General features: G+C 35.7%; 3 protein-coding genes across 3 annotated transcripts; all 3 read left to right on the top strand.

Moving 5' to 3' along the window:
* Nucleotides 1–53: 53 nt before the first annotated feature.
* On the top strand, nucleotides 54–6,891 carry LOC140764300 (uncharacterized). Its single transcript, XM_073102789.1, has 3 exons — nucleotides 54–274; nucleotides 2,275–3,944; nucleotides 4,073–6,891. The coding sequence occupies exons 2-3, from the start codon at nucleotides 2,279–2,281 to the stop codon at nucleotides 4,438–4,440; spliced, it is 2,034 nt and encodes a 677-aa protein (XP_072958890.1). The 5' UTR covers nucleotides 54–274; nucleotides 2,275–2,278; the 3' UTR covers nucleotides 4,441–6,891.
* Nucleotides 6,892–8,612: 1,721 nt separating this feature from the next.
* LOC140780197 (uncharacterized) lies at nucleotides 8,613–16,674 on the top strand. Its single transcript, XM_073125640.1, has 3 exons — nucleotides 8,613–9,230; nucleotides 12,433–12,870; nucleotides 16,022–16,674. Exons 1-2 carry the CDS (start codon nucleotides 8,842–8,844, stop codon nucleotides 12,698–12,700), a joined length of 657 nt encoding a protein of 218 aa, XP_072981741.1. The 5' UTR covers nucleotides 8,613–8,841; the 3' UTR covers nucleotides 12,701–12,870; nucleotides 16,022–16,674.
* Nucleotides 16,675–17,564: 890 nt separating this feature from the next.
* Nucleotides 17,565–24,793, top strand: LOC140758474 (phosphoglycolate phosphatase 1A, chloroplastic-like). Its single transcript, XM_073094663.1, has 11 exons — nucleotides 17,565–17,928; nucleotides 18,010–18,077; nucleotides 18,505–18,597; nucleotides 18,677–18,748; nucleotides 19,686–19,757; nucleotides 21,313–21,372; nucleotides 21,506–21,558; nucleotides 22,690–22,787; nucleotides 23,341–23,440; nucleotides 24,234–24,337; nucleotides 24,420–24,793. The coding sequence occupies exons 1-11, from the start codon at nucleotides 17,640–17,642 to the stop codon at nucleotides 24,524–24,526; spliced, it is 1,116 nt and encodes a 371-aa protein (XP_072950764.1). The 5' UTR covers nucleotides 17,565–17,639; the 3' UTR covers nucleotides 24,527–24,793.
* Nucleotides 24,794–25,000: the final 207 nt, after the last annotated feature.

Raw genomic sequence — 25,000 nt, forward strand, 5'->3', positions numbered from 1 at the left:
ATCAATCCTACGACCAAGATTTACCAATCTCCACCTTCTTCTCCGTCACACTCCTTTTCCACTCCTCTCTTCCCCCATTCCCACCTCCTCTCTCTCTCTCCTTTCCCAAAGCCCTCGCCTGCCACCGCATCGGGCGCTGCCGCCGCCGCCGCGGCCGCCGCAGGAAAGAGCTCCGCCTCTTCGTCGCCTGCTATATTTATTCATCTCTCTCTATATATCTATCTAGCTATCTCGCTGTCTTTACATCTCGTTCCCCGTCTTCCACCAGTCCGAGGTGACAATCATTCACATTTATTGGAATTCCATTTTTTTTTTTCCTTTCTATCTTCTTTCCGGTAGTTCTTATGGTGCTCAACCCGGCTAATGGACGACCGTCGGTTGTAGTTTAGTGGTGAACTTTATTTATTTATTTTTGCTTCTCTATTAGGGGTTGAATTCTGTGCCGATTCGTTTGTTCTGTTTCAGAAGTTGAGAGCTTTGGTCTCATGATCGATCGATCTGGATGACCTTTTCTTTAAGTTAGCTCTTTCTTCAGTGTTAATTGTAACTTTCTGATAGATGTAGGATGTTGGGGAAGAAATTTTGATAGCTTTGAGTTGTTGGAGGATACAAGGTCTCAATGTTTATAGGCTCAACTCTTTGTGCAAGGAGCCAAGGACACAGATATGAGCGTTGGGTTAGTTATAATGTCTGTGCCTAACTCAATGGAGGGAAAGGAAAACAAACATTTTGTACTAGAACAGCAGAGAAGTCATTTTGCAGGGCACTGGAATAGTAGAAAACTCCTTTTGACTAAGTCATGTTATATTTTTTTCAAGTCGTGCATCATCATCATTATCTCCAACTCTTTTACTAAAGGTTATACCGGAGGACTATTTGTAGTAGAGGAGGGATTGGCAAAATTTCTGACAGCTTATTATCCTAATTCGTTCTACTTTTTTACTATAAGATAAAGTCGAGCAAGAGAAGGAATTGATAGTCAATTGCAGGTAGTGGTATGTCTGTCAATCCTTGTGAGTTCAATTCCTAACAATATTTATCTTGAATGAGAATATTTTGTAGTAACCTGAAGTGTCAGATATGCATCTAGTTGTTACTATGTGCCCAAGACTTCCTTTGGCATCAGTGTGAAGTTTATCTAATATTAGGATTAGGTCTGGGCGTCTGGCTGTAACTGTGTTGAGTCCATGTCATATTCCAAAGAGGTTCATTTTTTGACCTGACTGGTTAATGATCCTTATCAGTAGCTTGCGTGGTTAAAGGACCTCCATAACAACTACTATTGTGCTTTCCTGGTTATAGGATAATATTGCTGACTTAATTGAGATAAAAACTCATTGACACCTTAGCCTTACTATCACATTTAGTGATGTCCTCTTGAAAAAGGAGTCGGAGTGCATGAGGCTCCTGCCAATTCGAGGTCTAAACAGGCAAGATGTATTCTACCTTAACCTCATTATTGAAGAGGTTGTTTCCTTCAATGAACTCATGACCGCTTGCCTGTGGATTGGTGGAATTTTCTGAGAACGGAGAACCTATTCTTGCATTACACTATTTCGCAACAACTGGTCATGATCTCAGCGACGGGGTTTCGAAAATTGTTATGAAGCTTGATTCTTTGGATTCTTGAAGTTTGAACATGATTCTTGGATCATCTTATACTCACTACCTTTGAGTTGATTAATTTGTTTCCATAAGAAAAGGTCACACCTGAAAATGGAATTTGGAGAGCATTCTTAAGATCAAAAGTTAACTGCTATGTGGGTTAGTTAGTAGGTGGTTTCATTGTTGAGAATAATCTTGTGATGTGATGAATCTTCATTTAGAGAACCTTAACCTAGTGGTGCTTCAGTGATGGCATCCTTTCTGAGTTCAATCTTTGGAATTTTGGTAGTCATTTTTGGGTCAATTTTTAATTCCTCACTCCTCAGCCACCTAATTCTTGAACTCGTTTCTGGATTTCTTCTTGTGTAGCCTTACATGTCATGCTTTTTGTTGAACTTGCAATCAAAACCACACCCTTGTGGCTGGGTGCAGCATATGATCGACTATATAATATAATTTGATGTATTTAATCTCTTTGGTAGGTGGTTACTAAGGTAATGTTTGTCGTTCAATCTATTATTTCTGTATTTTCAACTTTTGGAGAGTTACATCTTATTTAAACTTTTCATTAGATCTAGTTGTTCATATCTGTCTCCTGCTTACTGATGTTCCAAATTTCCAGATTTTGGGTTTTTCCTGAACACCTGCACCTAATTAGGTTAAATGCAGGCTGATGGTGAGAGGACGGGATGCTTGCTGGGAGCACTGTGTCTTGGTTGATGCAACAAGACAAAAAGTTAGATGTAATTATTGCCGTCGTGAGTTCAGTGGTGGGGTTTATAGGATGAAATTCCATCTGGCTCAGATAAAGAATAAGGACATTGTACCATGCAGTGAAGTTCCAGATGATGTGAGAGATTTAATTCACAGCATCTTAAGCACTCCTAAAAGACAGAAAGCTCCCAAGAAGCCTAAGATAGATCAGGTACTCAATGGTCTTCAAAATAGTTCCTCTGCCAGCAGCGGTTTCAATGCCAATAATGCTGGATCTAGTGGGCAGCACGGCAGCACATGTCCGTCTTTGTTATTACCCCACCCTTCGACAAGTGCACAACCAACTATAGATGATGCTCAAAAGGAAAAGCATGATAATGCCAATAAAAAAGTTGCCCTATTCTTTTTTCATAATTCTATTCCTTTCAGTGCAACTAAATCTAGCCATTATCAAGCTATGGTTGATGCTATTGCAGAATGTGGAGCAGGCTATAAAGCACCCACTTATGATATGTTGAGATCAGATCTTTTGGAAAAAGTTAAAGGAGAAGTAGGTGAAAGATACAGAGTTCTTAAGGATGAGTGGAAAGAAACAGGTTGCACCATTTTGTCAGATAGTTGGTCAGATGGAAGTTCCAGATCACTTTTAGTTTTTTCAGTTGCATCACCCAAAGGAATACATTTTATAAAATCAGTAGATATATCATCTCGTGCAGATGATGCATACTATCTGTTTGAGTTGCTCGACTCTATTATAATTGAAGTTGGCATGGAGAATGTGGTGCAAATCGTTACAGATAGTGCAACCAATTATAATTGTGCAGCAGGGCTCCTCCTAAAGAAGTATCCGTCAGTATTTTGGTCTCCATGTTCTTCATACTGTATTGAGAAGATGTTGGAGGATATGAGTAAGCAGGAGTGGCTAAGCTCAGTTTTAGAGGAGGCCAGGACCATTGCAAGGTATATATACAGCAACCCATGGATACTAAATATTGTGAGAAAATTTACTGGAGGAAAAGAGCTGATTCGACCAAAATTGACGAGATTTGTGACCCACTTCCTCACTTTGAGGTCTATTGTAATTCAAGAAGAGAATTTGAAGCACATGCTTTCCCATGCTGATTGGCTATCATCTGTATACAGCAGAACACCTGATGGGCAAGCACTTAAGTCATTGCTGTTTCTTGAGAGATTCTGGAAATCAGCACATGAAGCTGTTAGTATATCTGAACCACTTCTGAAAATCTTGAGAGTGGTTGATGGTGGTATGCCTGCAATGGGTTACATATATGAGGGTATAGAAAGAGCAAAACTGGCAATTAAGGTACTCTATAAAGGGTGTGAAGAGAAATGTGTGCCAATCTTAGAAATTATTGAGAGGAGATGGAGCATGCAACTTTATCATCTACATGCAGCTGCCGCTTTCCTCAATCCCTCGATCTTTTACAACCCGAATTTTAAGCTAGACGCTAACATGAGAAATGGCTTCCATGCGGCCATGTGGAAAATGTTTCCCGATGAGAAAGACAAGATTGCACTTACCAAGGAACAACCTGTCTACTTAAATGCACAAGGTGCTCTAGGTAGTGAATTTGCTGTAATGGGGAGGACATTGAATGCACCTGGTATGGACCTAAGTTTTTGCAAATCAATATATGTTGAGCTTTAGATGACCAAGCTAAAGATTTTATTAGATTTATTGAAGCAGTAATTGGTTAGACAATCTAATCTCTTCTTTTCTCTCAATTGTTAGGTGATTGGTGGGCTGCATATGGTTATGAGATTCCAATCTTGCAGAGGGCAGCAATGCGGATTCTTAGCCAGCCATGTAGTTCGTACTGGTTCAAATGGAATTGGAGCACTTTTGAGAATGTGTTTATGAAGAAATATAGCAAGATGGAACTAGAAAAGCTCAGCGATTTAGTTTATGTGCACTGCAATCTCCGTTTACAGGCTATAAGCCAAAACAGAGCTGGAAATTGTAGACCAGTTGTATATGATGAAATAGATGTAAGTTGTGAGTGGCCAACGGAGTCTGAATCTTCATCACTAATTTTAGATGATTCATGGTTAGACAATCTTCCTTTTGGATGCAGAAGTAGCCCTTCAGCTTACGAATAATTGATCATAACAGCGAGCAAGAAGTATTTGCAAGCGTTGTACATGCATGACAATTTATTACTAATTCATAGAAATTACATATTAAGTAGTTATTCAAGTTAATATCTAACTTCTTTTCTGTGCTTTTACTTACAGATTAGTACCATGAGTCCATGACCATATATTTTTGAGCCATGTTCAAGTAGGCTCCCCACAAGTTAATTAATTATTCCTTTCTGGGTTTTTTTAATTTCATGTTTTATAGAAGATCTTCGTGATATTGTATGGAGTATGGACATATTTTCTTTTATCACTGTTGGCGCTTCAACATGCCACTTGCATGCGGTGGTCATGGGATCAAATTACGGACTGACAATTGGGGGTAAGGCTGCATACCTTGTATCCTCCCTGAGCCCAATTTAGTTTGAGCCTTGTGCTCTGCAATTTCTTAGATTGCTGATTTTTCAAAGGAAGTACTAGTAGCAGTTCTTCCTGAGTATTGATAATGCCTTCGTAAAAAAAAAAAAGATCAGCTTTGGTTTTTCAGTTAAGTTTGCGAGATACTATACCTTCACTTGCTTTCTAGAGGTTACTCTCAGGTGATTCCATTATGCTGAACTTGAGATGTTCGTCTGAAACCTCAGGTTATTTTATCTGTTTGGCTTGTAGATGATGTCAACCTTTTAGAACTTCTGTTTCCTTTTAGTTGTTATTTGAAGGAAAAGTCGATACTTATTTGGTGGTTTGATTTTCCTTCTTCTTGTCAAACTACTTAGTAACAAAAGAACCACTTTATCTTAGAATTGTTCAGCTTGTATTGCACATTACAAGATTACCTGAGATCCTCTTTTTCCTTATCCATCTCTTTTCCATTTTATCCTAGTTCTTGTTAACAGGTTGAAGGTTGTTGGTTTGCAGCAGATGCCTTTCTGTAGTATGATGTGCACTTCAGCATATGTGAGGTTAATTTTTTGGTAATTTCTGTACTGTTTCTTATCACATGCTATAGCATTTTTTTGTCAGGATTTCGTGGTGTTTCTTCTCATTTTAGTACGACATACATTTCCAAATCAGCATTCCTGAACCTGTAACTTTAATCGTCAATATTGTCCTTGTAATATTTCAGCTCTTCTTCTCATACACACTCAGTAGTTTGTATTGTAGGTTTCTTTTTAATTCTTTAGAGTCTGAAGATGTACAAAAAAGGTTTGTAACTTTGATGTCTTTTAAGTTTTCATTTGAATACTCTCATTTTCTAAAGCATCCCATACAAGACTTCCCTTTGTTGTGCTTGATGAGCTGCTTTTTAGTTATTGACTTATTTCTATATTGTATCTTCTCGCCTGTTATCCTAGAGTTCATTTCTCATAGGGCTTATGTGAATTTCTTAATTTGTAGGATTCATGTTTGCTATTCTTTGTTCTGCATTATGATTGTCAGATAAACCCTGCAATGCATCACTTAAGACCCAAAAGAAAGCATTCCTGCCTGTGACTTTTGGATGCTTCGCCTTGATAGCGATCATGTCTTTCGAATTTTTAGTTGGTTATCTGAACCATTATTTAGCATTATATGCTATTACTTGGAAATTTTTGAGGTGGATATTTTTTGCCAAACAAATTGTGGATACATGATTGCACAACTGCTGAAATATAAGTGAAATGTACACCGAAATTTTGTGGTGAATTCTCTTTAACACTGATTGCCCAAAGTTCAGATATGGGGCATAACAATATCAGTGATTTCCGGCAGAATTATATGCTCTTCTACTCAATTTAGGTTGACAACTTATGACATCTTGAAGAATAATCCACTCTCAGATCTTTTCAGAAGGCTGGGGGACTTCTAACTGACTTGTATCCTGAACCAGGTAACTGGGTTTTCAGTACTATGCATTCTTGTTAAGCATCAACTGCTAGGGAATTCATATTCTTCACTTCTCAGAAGTTGGCAGATGTTTCTACTAAGTTTTGATTCACTTTACTGTCTCTAGTTTCCAGCTCAAAGGTTAGAAGAGAAAGTAGTAGCAATACAGTCGCTCAAAGGAAGAAAAAGAGAGGCTCTTTAGAGAGCTCCCTTATGAAGACAGCTTACCTTTCCTATTAACAATTAAAACTTGAGAAGGAACAAACAAGGCCAAGTATGGAATCTTGCTTTGCCTCTTAAAGTAGCTCCAATATTTCCTATCTTACATGATAATGAAAAGTTGGTGATGCAGAACACTCAGACAGTGAGGTGGCCAACTTTTTATAATTGGTACATGGTCTCTCTCAGACTCATTATCAGGTTGCAGTTCCTTTTGTGCATGATCAATAGCACTGTGTCTCAATGAAAGAGTAGTGCCATGCTTACATATGCCAATGGGATAATGCTTAAATGGTTAAAGGGATATGAGTGATCTCGGGTCTGAACCCAGCAACAATGGTTTTAACTGGATACTATTAAGTTTTCACTTCTCTCTCTCTCTCTCAAAAAAAAAAATGCTTATAGATATTTTCTGTTAGGAATATTTTCTGTAGGAATAATTACAATATTTAAAGAATGTAATGATAATTATGATATATTGAAATTTTCAATTGCAATTATGTAAAAATCTCTGGATAATAATAACCATCGCTTCTTATTGTATAACACTTAGTAATATTCTCTACCTTTATATGTATTACACTTACATTCTGTCTTGATGGAGAAATGATAAGAGGATAGAAAATATTCTCTCCTTTTTATTTGGATATATGGGAGAAGGAATAAAAAACTAACAAATCTTTCTCTTTGAATAGAGAAAGCAAAAAATGATCATTAGTGACATATAGTAATAACCTATTATATAATACAAATATTATTTATTAAAATTACATCTTATATCACAAACTAATCTAATTATTAATTTATTCTTCATATCTATCCTATAAATCTGCTTTATATCAACTTAAAAAGTATTTATGATAATTTCATAAAAAATAAAACATATTTTTCTCATCTTTTTTTAATTTTATATCACATCAAAATTAATTACCATACTCTATTTGCAAATACAAGTAAGCATAAGAATAATTATTTCTACAATAAATACCTTATTTTGAAATAACAAAAAACATACTTATTTTATAATTAATCTTATTCATAAAGTAAATAAGACCACCTTTGTTTGTGTGACAAACATAAATGAGCATTTTGATCATTTGGGGTGAGAGATTAAAACTCTAATAGTATTACATTAGTAGTAACTATAAAGATTGATTTAGTACAAATAATTGTAGAGGGCAAAGTAATTTAAACTTATTTTCTCTTTTTATTTTATCCATCCAAAGTGTTACTCTTGTTATAGGAGATATCTTACTTATTAGTTGCATTTATAAAACACAACAAATGATCATTTAAAATTTAATTAAAAAACTTTAGCAAGGCAAGAAATCCTACAACAAGAGTAGTGCTATATGTCTGATGAGTATGAAATCCTACATGGTAACAATAAAAATATAATATACTAAAAAATAATAGTTATTATTTAAACTAAATAATTCAATAACAAATCTCATGCAGAATATCCTACATTTATAAGAACACTACAAATAAGGCATTTCCACTCCAAAAGAATAGCTATATTTAATTATATATGCCCATTTGAGGTAGGATTTAAACAGTGGTGATTTAAAATTAAAAAAAAAAAGAAGAAAAAAGTAAAAGAATGTACACATTAGCAAGAGGTATATAATATGCAACCGGTTCCTAATTTAATCCCCCAATTATCATCTCTCTCATGACCTCCTGCAAAACCTAGAACAGCAAACATCCATCCAGCCTGCTCTAGAAGTCAAAACGTGGCATGCACCGACTCCCGAGCCTATTAGGACGCGTCGTGTGGCCCACGTGGATTACTTGGAAAGCAAGCCCCCGACACGATTCCCGCTCCGAGGAAAAAACCATCACCAACTCCCGAGACACAATAATTCAAACAAAGCTATTAAAAAAGATTGAGGTATTTTGCATCTCGCCCCTCGTAATTTTGCCTTATTGCTGAAATCTTTCTTTTCATATAGGTGGGAAAATTGAATGTACCGAGTGGTTTTGCCTTATGAACTAGCGGTAGCGTATATAATTATAAACATAGAGGGGAGTTGTTTGTGATAATATTAGATTGAAGGTTCCAAATGAAAGAAAGCCAAAAAGAAAAAAGAAAATAAAAGAGAGTAACAGTCCCGCCTTTCCGTATAAAGCCACTGGCCATCTCGACCGTCCATCCTCTGGTAGTCTGCTTCCTTAGTCCGAATCCTCTTCCATGGTAGAAGACTTTCTCCAACAGCACGAAGTCTGAAGAGAGAAGACGGAGAGAGAGAGAGAGAGAGAAGAGAGACTTCAACCCACCACCCTTCTCCTACTTCCTTATTGGACCGAAACCCTAACCCTAGCACTAGAAGAGGGATGGAGGGGGAGGGAGCGGAGGAGGACGAGGCGCTGCGGGGCGCGGCGGCGCTGAGCCGGGAGGAGGTGCTCCGGCGAAGGGCGAGGCGGGTGCGGGAATTGGCGAGGTGCTATCGTCGGCAGTATTGGGCTCTCGCGGAGGAGGTAAGGGTAAAGCACCGGGATTACTACTGGGAGAACGGGAAGAGCCCCTTGGAGGAGGAGGAGGAGGGGGAGGGGGAGGAGAAGGAGGATGAGAGGCTAGGGTTAGGGGAGAAGGGGGAGAGGAAGAGGTGCGCGTTATCTGGGTGTAAGTCGAAGGCGATGCCGTTGACGAGGTTCTGCCATCCGCATATACTGTCGGATCCGAGGCAGACACTATATAAGGCTTGCAATTTTGTGATTAAGAGGTATTTCTTCTAATCTTTAGATGATACTTCAGTCAAAAAAATAAAACTTTAGATGATACTGTTTAGATCCTGGAGTTTTTCGACTTTTAGGTGTTTTTTGATGGCTTGCATTGCATTAGGTAGGTGTTTAAGGTGGGATTAGTTGGGTTAAGGAATTTATTTCATTTTTCTACCAATTTGTTATAACTTTTCTCTAGATGAGGTGGTCCTCTGGAATTATGGTGATTAGTTTTTTTTAATGTTGTTCTTAGATAGTAGTTGGATTTGGTCAAACTTGGCAGGGCAGCTCATGGTTTGACTTCATATTCGGATCTGGGTTACCTTATTAATTTGTGAAGGTCGTTGACATCCCCTATAGTCTATAGGCCCAATTTGTGCCTTAAGTGCATGATAGATAATTAGTAGGGGTGTAACTTAATTGGTTTCTGTCAGATACGTACAAAAGATTGGATCACATCTATTTAAATTTGTCGGATTTGGATTGGATTTTAATTGGATAGATAATTGTAATATTTATATCTGATCTATGTATTATCGGATCATGCTGGACTCAAATCGGATTCAAATTCAATCCGATAATATATCAGATTCGGATTCCTCATGAATAATTATACCATGATATAAAGAATACAATAATCTTATTCTAAAGCAACAAATCACAATTTTTGACACTCAATTATGATAGTTGAGTAGCTAAAAGTTAGAGCACGATATTTTAATTATCTCACTAAAAATGACGTAAGCTTACAATATTAAGCAAACATAATAGAAGTATGAATGTTATCTTTTGAGAGACCCAAAATTATTCATACTATGTAAGAATTAGAGTAATCTAAGAATTTAATTTACATAATTTAAGTATTGGACTACATAACCATTGTCTACAAACTTGAAAAAAATAAAAATAAATAAAAAACTCAAATATCCATCAGAGCTCCAATGGATATTGAGTCAAGATCTGATCCGGTAGGATCTGACAATATTCGACTTGAATCTCATTTATTACATGGATTGGAAAAATAAGATCCAAATTAGAGTTAATCAGATTTGGAGTGGATTCGTTAACGGATATTTTGAATCCAGTTACATCCATAATAACTAGAAAAGCAAAGATTAGGAGAATGGTAATCTATGAGATAATATGTGACCTGTGATGCTTTATAAACTCGTACTCATCTAGTATCCATTAGAAGAATAAAGGGTGAACCAAAACCACTAGAAGTTATTCAGTTCCTTTCATATGATTCAAATGTGACAGGAAGAGAACTTATTGCCTTTGCAGTGAGTCAGTGACAAACTTTTAGCGGTCGCCGCAACAAGATCTTCCTTCCAAAGTCCACCCTAACTTGATCATCAGGAGAAGAATAATAAATAATCATTTATTGCTCATTGGGTCCAATCTCGTCAAAGGTTTCTTAGCACTTGTTGATCATGTCAAGCTACCCTCTAAAACCAACCTTTCCCCTTAAGGTTGAAATTATTATCTAGAACTTTATAATGGAAAATTTGGATGCTTGAACCTAGCTCATGGTATGGTCACACTGCAGAGATTCTCAGCCAAGCAATACAATAAGACATGGACCTTACATTATTATATCTCATTGCTTTGCTACTCATCTGCCAGTAGGAGCAACACATGGTCAAACTATTGAAGCGGTTGCGAATGATTTTTTCTTGTGTCAATTGCAGTCAGTTGATTTATTACACATATTGTTGGATCCATGTTATCAATGATATGGGTAAACATATCAACGAGGTCTTGTGATGGTTAATTAAATATCTTGGTGTTCTTTTCCTTCATATGGATTTGTGATCTTGGGACTCTCCTAATTTGTTTCTTGATTAGAGAAATTTTCAGTTGTTTTCCTTTAAACAATAAACTCTCAGGTTGCTGCACTTAGAATCATATTGCAAAAAATCTCAGATCAATAGTCTATTTTATTTTGTTGAAACTCGAAACCACTTTTTAATCCTTGATGCTTTGGATTCTGAGATCAGTTTCAGATAAAGTAGACTTTCCTTTTGCTGTAAAGTTAAGTTGATGATTGCGTTCATCATAATCTAGGAAACATGGATACTTCAAAACTCTATTCCAATCATATCGGACACAATACTTGTTGGATACTTCATACATATGTATTAGAAACTCTGATACTTACTTTATTTATCCAATTTAATACCTCACATGCATAACCAAGTCGTGATTTATAGATTAAATATTATTTGCTCTCTATATAATTGTCTAATAGTTTATTTTTAAAGATTAACTGTCTTGATGAAGAATAAGTTAAAGATAGGCTTAACATACTGCCACAACTTATACAATAATAATCTTAATTTAATAAAACACAAATATACTCAAATATTTCTTTTTGTTTGCTGATATATCCCTATGTTGCTTTCAAATAGAAGAGCAATAGCAATCTACTCAAGTTAATTTTTTTATAATAAGGTTAAACTGATGGCAACATACATAATTATAGGTTTATATATTTTAATGGCACTTTTGAATGGAAGAGAATTAGCAAAACAATTAGCTGAGATTTCCTCAAAACTATTATCAATTTATGTGAAATAAGAATGTCTTTTCAATTGTGGTCTTATTATGGGCTTAAAGTTTAATTAGCAATTGTGTTTGAGGTAACAAGAATCAAGGAGCACTTCTTGCTCCTGACAATTTGTTTTTTACTGGGATACAGCATCCTGTACTTGGAAATTCCTCTCACTTACCTTTCCTATTTTCTTGATGTACTATCAATATTGTCTAGTGTATGATATCATCTGATTTTGAAAAAGATAACTGGGCAGAGGTGTGTGTTGGAAATGGTTGCAAAACTTGCACTATTTGTTATTGGGAGTGATTTGGATCTCTCACTTGTCTCGTCTTTATTAAAGTTTTATTTCTTGGATTTTATTCCCTTTGCTAATGTCTTCTACCCTTTCTGGCATCATTTGTGACAGACTGACTGACTGCTGAACAACTGACCTCCTGGCACAGAAAAAAAAATTGCATCAGTAACCACCATTGAAAAGAAATTGCAAGTTATATAAATCTGAGAAGCTTATTAATGCAAACTAAGTGGACTAACATCTCAATTAGGATCAGTTATGCAGTAGATCGAACAGCATGCTTTTTTTTTTTTAATCTTCTATTGTTACCCACCTAATTTACAAATATTGACACTATCTGGTTGAATTGCAGTAGTGCACAGAGTGGCCTAATTATTTGCGGAAAGCCTGTCCTGAGAGCTGCAATGCCATCATTCTGCCACGTACACTTTCAGAGGGCTCAGAAAAACTTTACACAAGCTTTGAAAAAGGCAGGCGTTAATATGCCGTCTTCAAGCAAGACTGTTCCAAAATTCAGTGCCCTAATTGCTGAATGTGTGCGCCAAATTCAAACCAAAAGGATTGAAACATTGAGTGATCCGGTAGAGAAAATGGCTAGTACAGATGCAAAAGCTGGTTGAGCTTCATATGTTCAGCAATGTGCTTTACAATTTCGATCACTGTCCCAACCTTTTGGCCTTGGACATTGATCAGATAGAGCTGGAATCAACTTGTTTGATGCAAACAACTGCAAAACAAGGATTTATAATGTCTATAAGGCTCGCAGAGAAATTTCACGCTATTATATGAGGTAAGATTGGAATAATTGTACTGTGATCCTGTTTAACTGTTGTCTCCTTATGTTTGACACAAATTCCCTTGCATTTCATCATGTCCTTAAATTTTGAGCTGTATATTATCCTGTATTCTGTAGTAAGTTACTTTTTAAGAGTTTATATCATAATTTTCCAGCTCTTGTTGAAGATTATATTAGTTACTTCTTCCTGCATAAGTCGAATTATTAACCCAATAGCAACTGGTCTTTCTAGATGTAAGAAAGCTTGCATGTTTTTTTAACAATCGATGATCCTAGTGACTGCTGAGTTCTCTTATTACAGTTTCTTGATGTCTTAGGAAGAAACTGATTCCAGATCCCATTGATTATGTTTCTCAGTATAATTCGAGCTATCAATCTTCCTTTGGTTACTATACTTTTATCTTTTGTTGGATTATTCAATGAGAATTATCTTTTGATTAAGGTATGTGTGGGCTGCAACCATGAGTTAGTCTTTGCACCGTATTGGGGAAGCATGTTCTCTCATTCCATCAATACCCATCTCCAATTTTCCACCTGTCACAAAGGATTACTTTTAATTTGCCTTTCATCTTGCAACACTAAGGTTTCTACCTTAACTTTGATGTTTTGCAAATTTTGAAGGAAGAAGAACCAGACCTGCCATTATTAATTTTGTTCTGCATGAGTAGGCAAGGAGGGGGAATATAGAATGCCTAATGTAAATAAATTTTTTCAATATTTTGAAAGGTGACCGGGGGTGGCGAGCAGTCACCTCACCACCTAACACCTAGGCAGAAGGCGGGCAATAAGGCGAGTGACAAGACGGTCTAGCATTTTTAATATAAATAAATAAACATATATAATACAGATTAATAGATAATTACTGATATACTTCAATTAATTTCTTCAACAAATAATTACTTTAATGAATTATTTCAATAGATAATTACTTCAATAGATATTGACCAATTTCAATTAGGAAATTAGAAGTTAAGAACTAACATATTAAGAGAGAATTGATCTATGGAAAATAAAAAATAAAAAAATCATTCGGTGTGAGAGACTGATAAAGTGAGATTGTGAGAGAGGGGGTGAGAGAGAGAGTGAGTGGGAGAGAGAGAGAAGCAATAGAGTACCATCCATTATGGGAGAGAGATTGAGAGAGAGTGGGAGAGATCGCCGCCCGATGCCGCCAACTGCTCACGACTTTGCTATGGGAGAGACTGGCCATCGCCCTTGCTATCGCCAGCTGTGGAAAGGATTTTTTTTATGGTTCGTCGGTGTGCTAGAGAGATAGAAAGAGAGAGAGGAGTGATCGTATTGGGTTTTTTTATATATAGGTTAGTTATTAATTCGATCCGCTAAAAAACTCGACCGACTATACTATTTGCTTAAATTATTGGCAGGCTGAAGCATCGGCCCACCTTCTTGGGCTGCCTTTTCCACCATTCAATACACTGATGTTTTTTAGGAGGTTCTTGAAATCAAATTGGAGTTGCCGGAATTTAAGATCTCATCCTTTAAACATGATCAAGTTGAGTTCCTTCAGGAAATGTTTTAGCTAATTAGAGTTGCCCTTCTAAGGTTTAACTGATAATTATGATTCTTAAAGGGAGGGAAACATTTGGGATTATTAGATTTTCAGACTTAATTAGTCTTAAATTGTTGCGATAGGCTCCTTAGTAATCTGTTGATGCTATTCTGTCCTGCACCATCCTAGTAGTTGATCTGTAACATTAATTTATAGTCTGTACCATTGATAAAAGACCTAGCAAACTACTGCTAAACTGACTTAAAGTTATATTTAGAACTACTTTTTCATAATTTCTAGTCTGTCAGACTTCAGCTAGTTTTTATAGGCTATCACAGTTCTTTCTAAATTGTCAATTCAAGTCTACTGGCAGAATTTACTGATTTACGCATGCCTAGCTTAACCAAAAGCTGTAAGAGCATCATAAATCTGTGCTGTATCTGGAAAATGAAAACTTCTTAAGTGAGAGGGCATTTTAGATAAAACATCCAGTAACAATAGCGATCAATTTTCTACCAATGAATGTGTTTATTAACATCTGTACGCCATTTAGTTTGTTTGTTAGCATTCTTTGTCATTCAGTTTGCAAGTCAACTCTTTCAGAAGTCATTATCTTCTCATTGTAAATAGTGCCTTTTTTTCAGAAGTCATTATCTTCTGTTTTTTCAGAAGTTGATGGTTTAACATAGTACTAAAGTAGGAGATCATGGGTTACTATTTATCATTTAAAACACAAACTTTTCTTCATTTAATTCAAATTCATTTCTCTGGCTTATTAAAATGTCTCAAGCCTAAAAGTGGGGTGAATGTTAAAACATAAAATATTTAAACTACTATCCTCTAACAACTTAAACTTTTTAAGTAATTGGTAAGTTAGCAGAATGAATTGGATATGGTTTTCTAGAAATATAGCTGAAAGTGATGATAATGTCAAATGGCAAATATGCTGATAAAAGGAGGTTTTGAAAGTAAGACTAAAATGTTTCTGGTAATGTGCAAGGGATATTATAATAGGGTGTAAAGGGTAAATGTGATATGGCTATCTTTATAGTGACATTTTTTATACTACTAAATAGTTTTGATGGTCAAAATGATATTATGAAGACTATGAGAGTAAACGTGATATTTTATGATATTTATGGAAAAGTATCAATGATTTTAAGGTTCTATGTGATTTTTGAAGAATGTAGAGGTAATTATGATATTTTTAAACTTCTTAATAACAATTATGTGAAAGGCTTTTTTTTACTGTCCCATCTCTTCTCTCGAGTAAGTACATTCTAGAATCTCTGGAATTTCAGCTGTTTCAAGAGTTACATGGTAATGTTGTCATCTTGGAAGTCAATGGATGCTCCAATAAGTCATCAATTTGCTCACCTAGGAAACAACTAGCTAGCCAGACAGTTCCATTAGTTATAATCTTCTATTTGTTTGGTGTTACACATGATTCACTTGCCCTTTATCCACGTCCTTTCTTTTGCATATGTTTCCTCATGGCATCTGTTTTCTGTTGTAACATCGCTATGGTGCGCTATCTATTGTTGGATGGTTCTCAATTTCTGAAATCCATGATGACCTTGTTAGACTAACTACATTATGTTGATGGCTAATTTGTTTTGCTAATGCATGATGCAGGTTTATCAAAGAACCAAATAATTATACACATTGATGGCCTTGCTTGTTGGAAGATGATCTATCCACTGCATGGCCATGTATTATAGGATGGTCAATGCTTTTCAAGCAATTGCTGTTATGGTGCAGTAGAAGAATTTTCTGGCTGCTATTCACAATTATATTCAGGCGACAGGGATAGCAAGATCAAAATGAAGGAAAGAGTGATTTCTACCACCAAATTCTGCTACTTCTGTATGGTTAACTATACTATGATGCCCGCTTGAGCACCCATTCGATGATTCTTTCCTCCAAAAACACTTTATTCTGAAGCACTTATGTATATTTTGATCTACGCTTTGTTGGAAGCCCAAAGCTCTATAGCAGGCGATCTTCATTGGTTATAATGCTGTAAAGAACCAAGGCAAAGTTGCTGGATGGAACTTCTCAACACTCGAATGTGTAAAATACAGATAGGTGAAATACTGTGGATACTGATCTTGTTACTGTATTGGATGAGAAATTGTACATGGCAATGTCGATAATTGTAAATTGATGACTGGATAATTTTATTTGTAGCAAATACAAGTGTTTATCAGTAATTTTATACTACCGCAACAGTGAAATTCTGATTATTTATTTATTTATTATTGTATATCTTTGAGAATTTTAGATCCAGTGTATTCACAGGTTTGTGGTGGATGTGTTATTCTGTGAACAAGTTCTTTATTACATTTTGCTAACGCTACTATTGTACATTGTTTTGAGATAAGAAACTAATTGTTTAAAGTTATTAACTGTCGCAAGTCTGCATACAAAAAAGATATGAAGACTACATGGGTATTTTAGCATATCTACATGGGTCACTTGTACACTTTTAGTCAGCAAAAAAGGGTAAAAGCTGCTAAGTTCTGCATTGATTTTTTGTTTAGGTATTGTCTATTACGGTACATACGTGGATTAATAGTAACCTGTTTTTCTCGATATAATTTTACTTCTTCTCTTCTTATTTTTTTAAAATTCATGAGTCCGAAAAATAGATATAAGTTGAATAAAGACCCAATCACTTTTAGATACAGAGACATTTAAATTTTATCAAAAATTTAGTTAATATAATAAATTATTTAGTCCAGACTTGGTATATCTAATAACAGTTGGATCAATAATAATAGTAGAGTTGGTAGGTTGTATTAATAATAACCTACTATGGTATTAAATTTTGCAACTCAATAATTTAGGCTAATTTTTTGTGCAAGACACCTATAGTGGTAAAAATCTCCTACTACTCTACAAGCATACAACGAAATGAGGAATTATAGTATGACATGTGGCCTTCCTCACCAATGAGGTGGGACTCTCAAATGACCTCGACCCCCCCTCTCTCACCTCCTCCTCCTCCTAATCCACTACACCCAAACTAGTAGCAGGAGCCACGTCTTCCACTCAAATTCTCCCACAAAAAAGGACTAAGAAATGTACAAAGATATAATCCATCCATCATTCATCCACACAAACTCATTTAAAACCACCAAACTCTCCTTTATAAACCCACTTGTTTAAAAACTCTCTCTCTCTCTCTCTCTCTCTCTCTCTCTCTCTCTCTCTTCCCCTTTTATAAGAACAGAGCAGAGGAGAGCTGAAGATGCTAATCACGAGAGTCTCCAACTCCTTCCTCTTCCTCCCCTCCGCCTCCTCTTCTCCTTCCTGCTGCAAAACCCTAATCTCCCCTCTTCTCCTCAATAAGAGGAGGCTCCTGTCGAGCCTCCGCCCGTCTCCCTTCTCCTCCTCGGTATATTCTTCCGTCAGTAGAAGGCTCGGAAGAAGGAAATCGTCCATGGCTTCGGACTTGGCGACACGAGCGTCCGCTCAGAGGCTCGAGAACGTTGACGAGCTCATAGATTCTGTGGAAACCTTCATCTTTGACTGTGATGGTAGATGAAATTGGTGTTGTTCTCAATTCGTTGTTCGGGAATTTTGTTGGGTTTTCTTTGAGTATTGTTGTTTTGGTGCAGGGGTTATATGGAAAGGAGATAGCTTGATCGATGGGGTGCCAGAAACTCTCGATATGCTGAGATCAAAGGTGAGGCCTTTTTAATGCTATTTTATCATCTTCTCTTTTTCGCTGGCAAAAACAGAGCTATTTCTGAAATTGACAAACTACCCCTAGGATTTATATTGGGCAGGGCAATCCAAACTGGCTAAAACAATGCTGTGGTTATTATTATTATTATTATTTGAAAAGCCTGTGTTTGATCTATCATAATATTTAGAGAACAAAAGACACTAAATACAGAGCAATTATTTAGCTTGACAAAAGTACCCCTCTACGAAGAAGCTTGAGTGCAGAATTTTGAAGGGATAAAGCAATATAACTGTTATGTAATTTAGAATAACTTGTGCTTTCTCTGTCAATTCTACCTTGTGGTTAAAATTTGTGTTTGGCTCTCTGGAGTGTTTTTCTTTTTCATCTTTGATGTGGATTGTTTTTTATGTTTGCAAATGTACAGGGAAAGCGATTAGTTTTTGTCACCAATAATTCGACGAAATCAAGGAAGCAATATGGGAAGAAATTTGAGACACTTGGTCTAAGTGTCAGTGAGGTGTGTTGATGTTTTATAGAATATATTTGCTCCTTATTTTGGTTTTTTATGCTATCTAATTGTCGTTTAATTCTTGCAGGATGAGATATTTGCGTCGTCTTTTGCTGCTGCTGCTTATTTGAAGTCTATAGACTTTCCTAAAGACAAAAAGGTATTGTTAACAATGAACTGACAATAAATACCCATTCAGCCATTCCTGTTGTCATTATATGTTATTCTAACTATTGATGGTAGAAAGCAGAAAATGCCCATCTAAATATTCAACTTCATACAGAGTAGATTCGAGAACTTTTCCTTCAGCTACCATTTGCTATTTGTTTAAACAACTTTCGTTGGTTTTGTGATATTTGGACTGCGAGATAGTGAGTACCTTACAATAATTAGGTAGGATGTGCTGTAGTCGTTTACGTCCATAAAATATCAAACAGTGCCATGAAAATTTGGAGTTAAATAAATTTGGAGAATGTGTGTTAATTTTGCAATTTTGCTTGTCTCCATCCTATATTTGTTTATCTTGATGTGGCCTAGATGTCTTTTTTTTATCTCATTGATATTTTGTTCATCATACCATTTTATTTACATTAAGAATTAAAAATCAGTATTTGTTTGTAGTGATCCTTGCAGTCAGTCTCTTCACTTTTTTTCTCTGTTTACTGTTCAAATCTTTTTCCTACCACTCTTTTCAAACTAATCATTCTAAGTATCACCTCGCTTTTAGCCCAGTACTGCATACAAACACCTTGACACAATGTTGTTGGACATTGTGTTATTGTAATATCTATGTTATTCACTGATAGCCTACTGCCAAGAGGCAGATCACTCATCATATGCTTTGGTTTAGTTGTGTTAGTTGTGGTCGTCTTTGATCTTTCTGTATAATAGATCAACCTACTCATGAACTTGTTGTTTGGTTTAAAAAAGAGTAATACATTTTTTTATTTTTCAAGATGTGCTGCTTGTATGAATAATGTTTGGTTTTATGTAGTTTCATTTTTCTGTAAACTCGGAGTTCAGTTTCCCCTGAATGAGAAGTACAGTTACCATGTGAAACGTAGATTAATTTGTCTGAAGTACCTCTTTAATTTCAGGTATATGTGATAGGTGAGGATGGAATTCTAAAGGAGCTAGAGCTTGCAGGGTTTCAATATCTTGGTGGTCCGGTATGTTTTAACCTGTTGGAGTATGAATATAAATAGTACGTCTTTAATGGATTAAATTAAAGAGTTAGAATTATCTGTCATCTAAATATCCACATCCTTGTCTCTTAATATGTAGAAATATATAAAGCTTCTTCTAACCTATCCACTGTCTTATGTTGCTTATGATGCCAGTATGATGAATTTCGTCCACTTTTCTTGTTCCTTCATATTCTCTGCATTATCTCTAGATTCTCTCTAGACTTGAGAAGATATCTTCAGATTTCTGATCTTTATAGATAGTAGGAAGAAAAATAATGGTCATTTCTTAGAGAATGTGTTATATTTGTTGTGACTTTGAGTAGATAGGATATTTAATGTGATATTGGGACTTGTTACTGATGGTCTAAATAAATGGAAGGAGTTTCACTGATCATGAGTGTAGACCATTGTACGCATTAGGGATGACAGCTTAATCATTGACATAGAGATTCTCTTACATGAGAGTTGAAGATATATTTAGTATTTGTCCACTCCTAATGTAAGCCTTGGCAGTTGTGAACCTCCTACGCCATACTATTAGTCTTGTCTGTCTCTTATGATTTCCTATCTTGTGGTAGGTAGAAGGGTAAGTTGAAAGTCATTTTTAACTCCAATCTGTTTATGGACTATAGGCTATAGATAAACTATGTTTTCACAGGCTTCCTATACATATAACATATAAGCATGGTTCCCTTACATTCTTTCTAATGATGTTTCCTGAGGAGTTCTGGTATAATTATTAGCCGTTGTTTAAGATTTTAGCAGTTTCCATGTTCTGTTATTGGGAGACACTTGACTATTTAGCAGTCTTGCCAAGTCCAGGTAACAATACAGTGGATATAAGTCAGGTGAAGATTAGCTTTCATAAGAAGCAACAGGAGACTTCGACCAGTGCAGTCTATGACAATGATCACGCATCTTGCTACATAGTTGGTTGACTACTTTCTTGATTCTTCATTTATATCTATCACATATGATGCACTATTTACTAGGGCCTTGTTTGGTTGGTGTATAAATCTTAAACACAAATAAAAGGTTTATGCGCATTTTGGTAAGGAAAAGGGTGTGATAACTTTATCACACCCCCTCACCTGAGAAAGAAAAGCATGCATAACTTAAAATTATGCACATTGATTATACTTAAGCATACTTTTAGGAAGAGAGTGTGTTTGGTGTGTTATTTACAAATAAGGGGGAGTTAATTCGCAAATAAGGGAGGGTTATGCATCAACCATATACTGCCTAAGTTTTCTTCAGGCGGTTAAGAGTTCACTTAGACATCACACTCAGTTGATCACTGTTGTACTTGCATTATGTCTCTAATTCATAGTTTGACATGTAGTCATGCTGACTTGATTTACATCAGTTAATAAGGAAACCTTGAGAGTGGTATACTTCACATGTCACTTCAGATTTACTTGATTCTTGAGATGCTAGTTTCATTTCATTCTTATACTATTCTGGTGATATTTATAGCCTCGGTGTGTTTGGAGCAACTGTGTAGGATCTTTCTAACCTTAACTGTACTTGTGCTCAGGAAGATGGTGATAAAAAGATAGAATTGAAGCCTGGTTATCTTATGGAGCATGATGAGAGTGTATAGTTCTACTCTTTCCAATGTCCTATTTTGCATTTATGACTCACTAATTTTCCTTCTATAGAACCCGGGGTGAGGATTTTTTTTTCTTCATCTGTAACATTTTAATGTATATGATCTTATTTAATGTTAGGTTGGAGCTGTGGTGGTTGGATTTGATCGTTATTTTAATTACTACAAAGTCCAGTAAGTTTCTGGCTTTTTTTCTCTGTTAAAAAGATCATCAATAAAGCACTATTTGTATATCATTTGGCAAATTATTCATTCCCTGAGATGTTCACTTGAAAATTTATCCTTGTTGTTTTCTCCTTGTTCCAAACCCTGTGCTATTTCCACGTAAATCTAACTTACTAATTTTCAGGTGTTATTTCTTAATAATTGTTCTCACCATTGAGTATTTTTCCTACTTTTGTTCTGCACCATAAGTTTCATTTTTTTTTCTGTCAGATATCTCCAAGCAGAGCTTCCTTGTCTAGACTACTTAATCTGCTATCATCTAGTTTGCATCAAAGGATCTATATTTTTTGGGCTAACAAGGGCTCTTTTTTTGTCATTTTATTATCCATGTTCATTGTTTTTGTTCTCTAGTTGCCTTGCATTTTTTAAACAACAGATAAAATATGCTGGCATTACTTATCTTTAAGAAAGATGGTTGATGCAGAAAATAAATTGTATCACTAGTGTCAAATAAATGTCCGGTAAACAATTGGTAATGGAAGTTTTTATTTAACAGAAAAAGAAAGAATAGAAAAGATACCAGAAGAGTCCTAAGTATGTACAGATGTTTTAAATATTTGACATAATTGTTTGATTCATTTGTTGTGTCACCCAACTAAATAAAATAGCCTGATGAAACATGTTATAAGGCTTCATATACTTTGTCCTGGCAGCTGATATGAGATAAAAGAGGCATAACACATGGGTGGGAACCCAGACATTGCTTAGTTATGCCTCCTTTAGTGGTTGAGTTATGACAGATGTAGAAGGTTACCTCATATAAGGTGTCCTGGGATTAATCATTGTGATGGTATTGTTGTTCGGTATTCTTTTCTTGAGCACTCTTTATAAAATGGTAGGTATCATTATATTATGAAGCTGTTGTCTCAATTCTTCAACTCATCAAAATGGTAGAAGGGTTCCAACTTGTTTTCTCTTGTTCATTTTTGGGAAGTTGCAATATATGGTAATAGTAAATGATTTTAATTGAAGTTCTTGCTTATTGATATCTGTCCAGTTTCTATAAAGACATTACATTATCCATGCTTTAGTGACCTTTCTCTATGTTCTGGACTTTACTTTTCCTTATTATTTTTAAAGGTATGGAACTCTCTGCATACGCGAAAATCCTGGGTGTCTCTTTATTGCAACAAATCGCGACGCTGTTACGCATCTTACAGATGCTCAAGAATGGGCAGGTTTGCCAGGCTTTATTGTCGTTAAAGCGACACTAGCTTTCATAATTATATGCCAAAGTTGTATTCCACAACCTAAATTCAAAGTTTTTATTATCTCGAATGGTTTATCCTGCTTGTATTTAGTTTTACTACATGTTCACCATTGTTTAGTAACTCCACTTCCAATTGATGGATATTATATAGCCAACTTCATGGGGGAAACTTGTTAGGATGTAATTCGTAAACTCTGTTCTTTTGAGTTTATTTTACAAAATTGATATGCATTACTTGTACTGCAAAGTGAAGGATGTACTGCAATGGGGGTGTATACTATGTTTTCTCTCTGTTCTTTAATGTTCATAAGATTCAGATATGCTATAGATTCTGTTCTAGTTTCACAAATCTGGCAGTCATACTAAATATTTGCATTACTCAAATCACTATTTCTGTATTTAGGATACTAGAGGCAATCAAAATTCAGTGACAACAAAAAAAGTATTCATAATTAGTGCATGATGATTGCTGCTCTTCTGAGTTAAAGGGCGTCGCTTCATGAATTGTTTCCTTGCTTCAGGTGGCGGTTCGATGGTTGGTGCTCTACATGGTTCAACCCAACAAGAGCCGCTTGTTGTAGGAAAGCCGTCTACTTTCATGATGGACTATGTATCAAATAAGTAAGATAATGACATTATTTCTTCCTTTTCCTTGATCTTGCCCATCACATGAAGATAAGAGAAAAATCATCAAACTTATTCTCAAAAAGCCTGTTATGAAAACAAATCACAAGAAAGAAAGAAATGAAATAGTACTTAAATCTGAACCAACACTCTTTATTCTCTTTTTGCAATTTGTTGGGGCCCTTCTCAGTCTTGTATTGGCAATCTGAACCAACACTTTCTTCTGGAAACGCCAGAAAGGATATGTGATGAAGAATAATAGTCTAGAAAATCAATTCTGTCGATATGAGAATGTCCACTTGTATCTACAGTAAATTCAGACAAAAGACAAAAGGAGGCCCATAATTTATATATGAGGAATCAAATAAACAACTAGAAACACTAAAATATAATTGGAAAAAAAGCTTGCCATGCTGGAAGTCCAACTGACCAACTTATTGTCAAGATTAGATTAAAATTTTCACATGAATTCACTGGAATATAGATTTGTATGTTAAACAAGGAAATAGGACTGACTAATCAGTACACCAAGTTAGAATTCCAGTGTGCTTCAGTGCACTCACACAATGCCAAAAGGGGTGCCTCTACATACACTTCTTTCGCCTTTTAGTTGGGCTGCTAAGATCAGTGATTTGTTCATCATGAATAGTTCTTATCTGTCTTATTTCCCTGTACTTTGGTTGCCAATTTGAGATTCAAACTACTAAAATTTCCAAGCTCTCTCTCATCATAAGGTACAGACTTGTATATATACATATGTCTGTGTAATGCTTACATAGGATTATTACAGGTTTGGCATTCTCAAATCGCAAATATGCATGGTGGGGGATCGTTTGGATACTGATATTCTGTTCGGCCAAAATGGCGGCTGCAAAACACTTCTTGTTCTTTCAGGTAACTCAAATCATAACTACTCACATTTAAATAACTTGTTACCAGTATGTCCATGATCATGGAGCTTGCTCCACTCTCACAGGTGTGACATCTCTGCAAATGCTTCAAAGCCCAGAAAACTCTATTCAGCCAGATTTTTACACAAGCAAAGTCTCAGATCTAGTCACTCTTAAAGCGGCTACAGTCTGAAATTATGAATATATTTTTCATATTTGATTTCTGGGAAGGCTTCCCTGCTAACTGTTCAGAGGCTTCCAAGATTGCAGCCATTTTTTAATAAAATAAATTATTCTCAGAAGAACATTACTTTGGCATGGTCCATGCGGGAGTCATATGATTGTGAAATTAGCAGTCAAGGGAATAAGCATCTATTTGAGCAGCAAATTTGCATTCATGTCGGCATTCATTGAATCTTGAATCTAACTGTAAAATTGATCGATTCTGAATTAGCCTGAAGGTTCAGATCTAGTGGATGCATGAGTCTTGCAAGAAGAGGAATTATCCTACTTTTAGTCATTGCACTTTAGGGCCTAAAGAATCAAGTGTGTGTTGTTTGTTGTGCAGATGTGATAACACCTCATAATTTCTACATTGGAAGTTTAGTCATAGACATTTACATTGTTTCGAATTTATATTCAACAAATATTAGGATGTCTTGGCTAA

The sequence above is a fragment of the Typha angustifolia genome, chromosome 1 (genome assembly GCF_048772165.1).
Source record: "Typha angustifolia cultivar Huaian chromosome 1, ASM4877216v1, whole genome shotgun sequence".
NCBI lineage: Eukaryota > Viridiplantae > Streptophyta > Magnoliopsida > Poales > Typhaceae > Typha > Typha angustifolia.